Source organism: Rhineura floridana, chromosome 4 (assembly GCF_030035675.1).
Source record: "Rhineura floridana isolate rRhiFlo1 chromosome 4, rRhiFlo1.hap2, whole genome shotgun sequence".
In the NCBI taxonomy this organism is placed as follows: Eukaryota; Metazoa; Chordata; class Lepidosauria; order Squamata; family Rhineuridae; genus Rhineura; species Rhineura floridana.
Window position 1 is genome coordinate 117,391,805 of NC_084483.1, and position 10,168 is coordinate 117,401,972.

Here is a 10,168-nt window from a genome sequence, read left to right on the forward strand (position 1 = left end):
TTGATGCTCATCTAAGACTGGGAAAGGAAGGGATCTGGTAGACATGCCGGCAAGATGCATTCAGTTTGGCAGGTCACAAGTTGTGCATGTCTGATTTTTTTTTAATGAGCATTGTTTCTATGCAGGAAGAATCAGCATTGCTCTGAAGTGAAAGTAATGCTTTCACCCTCCTTTCTATTTGTGTTTTCAGTTGCAAAATATAGGGCATTGACACCATTTGTGAAATTTTATCCAGATATTTGGACAGCAGTTTGTTTCTTGTTGCAAGAACAGCACCAGTATTACATCAGCTTAGTAACAAAATAGAATCTGCCTCTGGAGCACTGTGGAAAAATGAATTTGACCCTTCCAATTACAAAACGAAGTTGTGTTTTTGAGAAACAAGCAAACCAGCAAGCAAAAAATATTATCATGGTACACACTGTCGAGTGCTGCAGTATGTTGCAGTATTCAGGAACCCTGATCCAAAGAAAGGTGGCCATACTTTCTCGAGTGCCCTGGAAATCATTAGCTCTTACAGTGCAATCCTAAGGATGCTTATTCAGAAGTAAGTCTCACATAATTTAACTCTGCTCCCTAGAATTTTTCAGCAGAAAGTGAATTTGAAATTGCAGACTTAAGATTGTTGCAGCCAACTTGTCTGGTTGGTTTTCATGTGATTTAAGCATAATGAACTTTCTCTGTAATTTGAGACCAAAGCTTGACACCAACAACCAGATTTCCTGAGTTAAACTGAAGATTCTGGTTGTTTAAAGCCTTGTGTAACTGAACAGGGAAAACTAGTATAAACCCAGCACTTAGGCATAACTGCATTGTGAACTTGGCTACAAAATGACTCCTTATGAAATAGTGCAAATGACTTTAATAGGCTTCCTCTGGAATTAATGTTTTATGGCTTGCAGTCCAAGCACCCCAGCTGCAAAGTTTGAAGCAAACTGCCAGAATGCTGATGTACTGATAAAGGGATGAGGAGTATGTGGCAATGTGACTGTCTTATATCCAGCAATCAAAGTTTACATTCATTTTTCCCCTTTCCTTTCTGATCAGGATGAAAGGCTTGTTTCAGTAATTACCACCTAGAAGAGAAGGCTCAGACAGAAGGTTAGATCCAGCCTTCCTTCCAAGATAATAAGTTTATTTCATGGGGGGATGGGAGAGATGGCAATTTTCTTTCAAACCAGCAACTTTTCACAAAATAACGTAGTTGGTACAATCATGTGTGAAAACTATGTCACCTCTGTCACTAAATACTTGAATTTTGCTAAATGTTACAATTTACAATGGAAATTTCACATCTATATTTTTTACTTTTTAATTTGGATGCTTTAATCTGCATAGCATTTCATGCCTCAGTGAGAAAAAATCATTTGATGTCAGATGTCATTATTTCATGCCCCAGTTTGAGCCAAACAGTGGCATTTTTATGCCATTTAAAGTGTTGTGGTTTCCCCAAAGAAGCTTGAGAACTGTACTTCAGTGAGGTGCTGAACTTGAATTATCTGTTATAAGTGCCTAAAAGGTTCCCGTCCTTCTGAGAACACCAACTGAATCAGTTGTGGTTTGTTTGGGGTCATGTGTCTGTTTGGTTCATTGTTTTTCCTTGCCTTAACTGTGCTTATTTTTAACAAAACTCAATAAATAGATTTTTTTTTAGACAAAAAAAGGGCTGTAAATTTTTGGGAAGAGAGAATGATAAACTAGTGTAGCAGTACACTTCTACCCAGATATAAGCTTTAGTGACTTAAATATGACATGCTCCAGGTAGGTGTGCCTAGGATTACAACCTAAATTTGTAGTGTGGATATGCTGTCATTGAACAAAGTTCACGTATTAGAATCCTGATGTCTCTATGCGAATATTTTCTCTTCTCTTTTTCCATAGGTATCTATACATTTCTTTCCAGTACCTTAAAATCATTAGAGGAAAAAGACCATATCCATCGTGTTCTGGATAAAATAACTGACACTTTGATACATTTAATGGCCAAATCCGGCCTCTCTTTGCAGCAGCAGCATAGGCGACTGGCTCAGCTCCTCCTCATTCTTTCCCACATCAGGCACATGAGGTGAGTGAATCCATAATTGGCCTTTTGGCATTGCAAAAGTGAATGCCGCTGAGCGGTATACAAAGGAGGCTTCATAATATACTATGCTACAGTTAATGTCAAAAATGTTTTTCCTTCCACATAAAAAGGAGATGCACCCACAGTACTTCTACAGTAGGAAACAGTGTACTAGTAAAGAGGGTTGTCAGCTCTGAAATTATTGAAAACAACTGAGAGTCAGTCATGGAACCCCATTCAGTGTTCCTACACACATGCAACCATCCACATATGTATACACACCACACTTCAGGATTTTTCCTTTAAAGGAACAAATGAATTAGTAGTTAGTTGTGTAGTAAATTTCTCTGATAGGAATAAAAAGAAGAACCTCTAAGGGTGCACTAAAACGTGTTTGGATTACACTCTTTATCAGGGGCAGTATAAAACAAAGATAAACTCTTGGTTATAGCCAATGCTAGTCATACTCAAAGTAAAACCATTAACAAACATGTTTAACTTAGGTCCATTAATTTAATAGATCTACTCTGAGTAGAACTTAATTGGCTACAACCATTTTGAACACAATCTGTTTCAAAGTGATGCATCTCACTAAAAGAACTGAAATACCATTGGACTGAACAAGTTATAATTTAGAGGTTTTCTTTTCTTGTTCCTGTTTTCCATGCTTTTCTTCAGCTTTCCCTGACAGTCCATAGTACATGGCTGGTAGGCTGTGTTTCACTTGATGGATCACAAGTTTTACAGGCCAGATGAACTGCTTGAAGTTAGACATCATCTTAGCCTTCTTGTTCAGTAATATTGAAGGCTATATAACACTGCAGGCTTCATTTCTTCCCTCTGAACTTCCTCATTGGCTTTTATTCATGTGTTGCAAAACATTTTTAAAGAAAAATCTCGGAAGCATTTAAAATCAGTAGCAGATGGTGGGGTGGATGGTGGCACTTACCTGACCTCCAATTGAACTTGTCACTGCTGCTTACCGGGTGAGAGCTTTCCCTGACAGGCAACAATACATGGCAGGGGAACAGGAGTGGGGAGGTCAGCAGTGTGCCAGCGCACCAACAGACCCAATACAGTGTTCTTGCCAGTGCATTGGCACAGCATCAACCTCCCTGCCACTTGCCCCTCCCACTCTCTCTCCCAGGAAGCAGCAGCAACTTCACTGCCAGGATGTCAGGGAAGCACTGCTCCCCCACTCCGCCATCTGCTACTGTTTAAATCCCTGTTTAAAGCCTTAAATATCTGAAAGACCACCTCCATTCCTACAGACTTTCTCAAGTGTTAAGAGCGACAGAAGGGACTCTCTTGGTAGTCCTGCCACTCTTAGCAGTGCGGGGAATGGCACGCTGGGAAGGGGATTTTTCTGTGGCAGCCCTTTCATTGTGGAACTCCCTCGCCACATAGCCTCATCTAGCAGCATCATTATCAGCTTCCCCCATGTTCTGAAGACACTGTTTTTTTGACAGTTAAGGTATTTTTGGAGGGTTTTGTTTGTTTGTTTAACCTATACTGTGCTACATTTGTTTGGACTTATTTTACTTGATTTTTACCTGAAAATCTTATCATGCCTGTCACAATAGCATAATGAAGAGGAAGAACATGTTGCTTACATATCCAGGGAATTAGAACATTTCTGAGACTAAAAATCTGCAACACCTTGATATACCCTAAAAATCCTGTAGGGCATAATGAAGAGACAGCTAAACACTTGTTGGTCAAACTCCAAAACCCTACCCTTGTATAGAGGCCTAATAATAATAGCAACAACAATTTGCTGCTCTTCTTGTCTTATCTCAAAGGTGGGCTGCCTCACTTTGTCCAATGGTAGAGCCAGGCCTGGATGTATAATTTCTCTGTGTAATAGTGTCTCATTTTATTTCTATTTCAATCCGCAGCAACAAGGGAATGGAGCACCTCTACAATATGAAGTGCAAGAATGTGGTCCCTCTTTATGATTTGTTGCTGGAAATGCTAGATGCCCACCGTTTGCATGCCCCTCCAGCAAGAAACACACCACCACATGAAGAAGATCCAATGAACCAGCTGGCAACCACATCCACTGCAATGCATTCCTTACCACCTTGCTATGTGAACAAACAGGAAGATGTAAATGAGCCAGAAGCCATATGAGAGTCTACATTTCAAATAGCCTACAGCTTTCTGAGAATCCCATCAGAAAACTACCTACTTCAGACTTAGTTGAATTGGTACCATGTGTAAGCACTCCAATACTCACCAATCACCAGTGATTCCTAAAACATTGCTTGATGAGATTTTTAATGGACAAAAATTTCTAATTGTGGACATAATATGGGGATTCAGAAACATCCTCTGTGGCTAATTTAAAGATAACACAATTTTGAGGATTCCTGTAGTCTTTTTGCTGGTATCAAACTAAGAATACTTTTCTCTTTGAAATCTATTGGGCAAAGATCCCAGCTGAGTTTGAGTAGGTGATGTTTACATGTAATGTTCATTGGGTCTTTGATAAATACAAGAATTCTAACCCCCACTACATATTCACACTAAACACAATCATGGTTAAGAACTAATATGAATGACTGGAGTCTAACAAAATCTTTCAAGACAAAACAACATGATTTAGAATTTTGCCTTTGGGCCTTTTTAATTATTATTTCAGGGATATATACAACTAGATGAATTTGTCCTCTCTAAATCTTTAGACTGCACTCACAGCTGACTTCAGCAAGAAATCCCTCAGTTTACTTTTTGGGAATGAGAATGAGGTGCTAGGTTGCAGTGGTACCCAAAATGGGTTTGGCACAGCATTACAGAGCTTATGCTGGTACAGATGGAACAGGCAGTTCTATACTCATACACGTAATTCTCAGCTGGGTAGCCAGAGACAGAATCCAACACTTGGGCCTACTAACTTTTGCAGTGTGGTTGAAAGTTTTTTTAAAAAAAGTATAAAAAAACATCCTTTCCGTAATTGTCACATCTACATTAACAATTATAGCAAGCAATAGCCACGGATTGGTATTTTATGCTATAGCAATTGTATATTGCCCTGGGTGCTTTTGGCCCGAAATACATTTAATACATTTTATAAACAAACAGGCAAATTGATATGGTCCAATTTAGACACTACTTACATTATACTATGAGCTGGCAAAATCTGATTGATCATGTGGGAAGTTCTGTTGGTGCTACCAGAAAGGTATCACACTGGAATGGGAGCTTCCAACATGATCCCTCCTGTTTCATGGTGTCATTTTGTACAGCAACTGAACAGTTTGGGGATGTATCCATAGCAGAAGCAGCACCCTCAGCTTGGATGACATTTGAATTGGTCTAAAAGATGAAAATTGTATTCTAGCAGTTGTTCAGTTTTCTAGCAGTTACAGGTCAATTGAATGCTATCAATACTGCACAGGAGAAAAATAATGTGGTTTCTTAGGTTCCACTTGAGTAACACATGTGAGTCTTCATGTTTGTACTGGATGCTCCACAGTGTACAAAATAGCTCTGTGTTGGGAACCTACTGGTGAAAAGGAGGAGTGAGGTGAGTACAGACCATTTGCGTTGCACTGCAGCTATGGTCACTTTCTGCCATTTGCCCACACCTATGCTGACCCCAACTAAAGTGATGAGCACACACCTGGGGGCAAAACAGAACCCAAACTGCAGGTGATCATCACTAGCTGCTTTTGTGGTATATTTTGCGCTCCCATCTCTACCCCCAAATCTATAGAAAGCAGTACAGCACCAATGTTGTGAATAGTTTTCATCTCGTCTTAATTGTACAAAATGCTCTCACCAATGCCTATATCTTGAGCTTTGTTTCCAGTGGCCTTGCTTTTTATTATTGTAATGAAGTATTTGTCTTTGTGCACTCAAAATATAAAACAAACAAAAAAATGGTTCTGCTTTGAAACTTCCCCAAATTTACTGGGGACTACAAAGTGCCTTGTCAGAAACTGACACATTTTCATTTTCAACGTGTGATAGCTTTGTTCTGTGTGTTGCTTTGCATGATGTATAAGCAAGAAGTCAAAATGTGTGTAGGGCCACATTTAAAATAAGAAGCAAATTGTATCCATTTGTATCCCAGTGTTTACGATCCCCAATGCATATGATTTGTGCCCCCTTTTTTAAATAAGGGGATACTTTTAGCTATTTTCCCAATTCCCCAGTCCCTTGTGGGCACAGAGCTTTATGTATGAACAAAACTCTTGTGCCTGCAAGGGATTCTCTATTAACTGCAGTGAAAATGCCATGAAAGAGGTGTTCTGTGCATTAAATTAAATAGGGAACAATTTTCAGGCACAAGAGTTCTATGGTTGCTCTAGAGAACAGCATACAGAACTCTAGATGGAAGGTAGTGTATACAAGAGAAATTAGCCATCACTGATCTAAATGCCAACATCTCTCTGGCAGGTTCATTATGGGAGTCCAAGGGGGAAATTTGTTTCTTCCTGTTAAATTTGCAGAACTGAAAGGGGAGGGATTTAGTTGTCATTACTGTTAGTTTGTGGAAACATTGTTTTATCATTATTACTGAAAGCACCTTAAATGATGTAATGTGTGTGTTTGTATGCATATAATATACACACATGCAGAACTCACCTATCAGACAACTGAATGTAAATGTTCTATTAACCCAGTCAACCAACTAAAATACAAAAATCACCACACTGTTTTTATACTTTTCAGCTATTCTCTGGTATGCAATCATTTGTGCCTAAGGCTTAGCGATTGTTAGAAATCACTATTTCATACCAATTTTTATATTTTCAATAGTCAAGACAGCACTAATTTAGCCTAGTATTGAACACAATGAGGAACTATCCTTTAATGATGGAAGGACATTCAAGGCAGCTAATTATGCTTTTTACCAAAATACTAATAATGATGGTTACCTAAAAGTGCAAGGATTGGTTCTTCTTTCTTTCTTTTTTAAAACCAAACTGTTGATACTGAAATTTTAAAAAACAACAAAAATACCCTAGAGATATAGGAAATGTAAAGTTGCTACATGCCAAATCATTATAATAGGTCTGATTAACTTGCCTTACATAATGTCGGTTAAGAGACTCTGGAAAGAAATGGGAGTGGTAAGCTTTTCCTGGTGGTAATTTGTCTCTTTTGGTCAGGCCTTTCCCCCCCTTAACCCAGTATAAATGTCATTCTTATATTTAGTGACATTGTGGATTCTCACTCCAGCACACCTCTTAGAGACAATCAGCATCATACAGTCATTCTCTTCTGTGTGGTAGGTTTATGCCTTTCTGTATGTTCACACCACCCAAAATATATCCTCCTTCAGAGAAACAATGATAGACCTGTTGTTCTGCATGGAATAAAAAGCCTGCATGCAATAGTGCTGCACAACAGTAATTACATATCCATTTGGATGGCTCGCCAGAGCAGAATAGGCACAATTCAATGAACTGTGAACAACCAATCTGCTCTTCCAGATTGCCTAGCCATATCTTAATGCAAAGGTGAATATGTACCTGCATCTTAATGCAAGAGTGGGTGCATAGCCACATCAAAGTCTCGTTTCTGTACTAATTATTTATGTGATGTACTAATTCTGTGTGTGGTTATCACTGGGACAAACCAATTGAGAGCAACAATTACAGCTGAGACTCCTGGATGCTTCTGTGTATTATGACTTTTGCCATTGCACAGTTCATCAAGGCATTTGCATCTTAATGTAGTCTCAAATCACGTGAGGCAAGAATTTTTCAGTTTTTATGTGAAAAAGATGGAAATAGAAATGGACTGCCTTCAAGTTGATTCCGACTTATGGCAACTCTATGAATAGGGTTTTCATGGTAAGCAGTATTCAGAGGTGGTTTACCATTGCCTTCCTCTGAGAAGCAGTGACTGGCCCAAGGTCTCCCAGTGAGCTTCATGGCTGTGTGGGGATTCGAACCCTGGTCTCCCAGGTCTTAGTCCAACACTCTAACCACATAATTTTTCCCATTAGAGCTATTGTCCTGGTAGCCTCTTGCTAGCATGCTGTGCAGGAACAATGCAAAGAGCCTCATTTTCCCTTGATGATTTCTATTAACGTCTTGCCGTTTAAAAAGTTGTCTTTCTGCATATAATTATGGACCTAATCTTGCCCATGGAAAATTAGCTAGGCCCTGACTGAGCTTTTATTGTGTCTCACATTACCACTAACAGCCCTAAGTGGAGAAGCACATTCCCATCCACATCAAAAGATGAATCTAGCCAGGTCAAGGAGCCTACAGAAGCATCTTCATTGGCGTTGGTTGTACACATTAAATCCTGCTTACATAGCTTTTGTTTGCTGGATTGTGGTGCTAGTTTTTGCCATACATTTTGGTGTGGACCTGAGCCTTCATTTTACACACATATTCTCAATGCTACTGCTTTTAAATGCCAAACTAGAAGCCAACCCTTAAGTAAGCAGACTTTTGAAGATGCGAACACTCTGCAAAGTAAGTCAAATTAATCGATTGTTCTACATTTAAAGCTAGCTATTCTGAAAGCTCTTTTCAAATGTATCTTACCGTGGCTTTGTGAAGTGAGTCTTCAGATCTGAAATGACTGCTAAGTCAAGACTTGATCTTAATGCAGTGTTTTAAGCTATCAGTCCTAAGTTCACATACAACATTGTTGGAGTGGAATTGTGACATAAACCTTGGGGTACCAAAAAAAAATCCTTTTACATGAAAAGCCTTTTCTTTATAGGTGCATTCTTTAGTTTAATTCAAATATGGATGCATTTTTGTCTAGAATGTTGTTCTGTATGTGATCATTGCCTTTTGAGGGGCACTTCAACTTTGCACTGTTCTAAAAAGTTTTGTAAAGAATCTTTTTTTTTGCATTCAAATGTGCCTAAACTTATATGCTGCCATGCTGCAAGCCTGTCTTTTAGTAGGGATGTTGTCCTGCTGTGCACCTTTTTTTAAAAAATGCAGTGTACTCAATCTTGAAGTGCCCATCTAGAATGGCAGAAGGATGCTAGTCAGAGAAAAAACTCAACAAGCCACTTTATGCCACCTTCTTGTATATGTTTCTAAAATGAAGCTTTTTGTGCACTACATTATCCTTTCATTGTAAAGCTTTCCCTTTATTATGAGGCTCATATGCCATAATGTATTTGTTGAATTTTTCTGCTCTTTTGCTGATGCATATAATTGATGACTCTATTTTGTTAGAATGTTACTTTGTTAAATGAAAGAAAAGTTAAAAACAAAAGGAAAGGTTAATTCCTTTTTTGAACCTATGAAAGAATGTTACAAACAGCTTCAGAAAAAAAATCAGCAGGATACCTGATCTGTCAAGATTTTTTCAGCTTTTATGTCAAAATAAAACAATGAACCACAGCCTGTTGTACTTCGTGTATGTCACTGCATAGTAAAATCAGTAAAACCTTTGGCTCAAAATAATCAGTAACATGTTTTCTCATTTAGCTTTAGCAAAATGCATTTGTTTTTCTTTGAGTGAAAATAAGGGGTACATCCTAGAAATACAAAAGTAAAGGCATATTTGAGTTTGAGCTCTCACACATTCTTTTGATTGTCTGAAGAGGGCTACTCAGACATGAAAAAGAACCTTATCCCCAGCAGAGCTTGGAAAAGTTACTTTTTTGAACTACAACTCCCATCAGCCCCAGCCAGCATGGCCACTGGATTGGCCTGTTGGGAGCTGTAGTTCAAAAAAGTAACTTTTCCAAGCTCTGATCCCCAGGCTCTTGTCAGTTACATTCCAGGGGACTATAAACAAGACTGAAGAACAGAGAAGGGGAAAATAAACTAAATTGAAGAGATATTTCCATGGCAACAGGTAATCCTTAAATGTATTATGGCTGACATAGTTCTTAATAATAATATTATTAATATAAAAAGTGTACCTTCCTTTTATTATGTGATAGTATCATTCATCACATCATCCTTTGAAAGTTGTCTTTGGCAATTTTTGGTTGACTCCAATGCCTCATGCCTTTCCACTCATTTACAAGTTCACTGCTTTCAAAATTAACTTATTGACAAGAGTCATAAAGGTTTTAGCCTGTCTGAAATGTAGAGCCAACTTGGGTAAAATTACTAACTGGAGCCCGAGGCTGCTTTTTCTGTAGGCCTTTAGAACTCGGCCACCTCC

At 38.6% G+C, this 10,168-nt stretch overlaps 1 protein-coding gene across 9 annotated transcripts in view; it reads left to right on the forward strand.

Annotated features, from left to right (window-relative positions):
* ESR1 (estrogen receptor 1) overlaps positions 1–9,384 on the forward strand; it is a 383,776-nt gene extending 374,392 nt beyond the window's left edge. For 8 of the 9 annotated variants that reach the window (XM_061624146.1, XM_061624145.1, XM_061624151.1 and 5 more), the window contains 2 exons: positions 1,882–2,065; positions 3,961–9,384. In XM_061624146.1, coding sequence (XP_061480130.1) covers positions 1,882–2,065; positions 3,961–4,195 — 419 coding nt within the window. In that variant the 3' untranslated portion in view covers positions 4,196–9,384. The remainder of the gene's footprint in view (positions 1–1,881; positions 2,066–3,960) is intronic. The other variant, XM_061624152.1, reaches the window with a different exon arrangement.
* Positions 9,385–10,168: the final 784 nt, after the last annotated feature.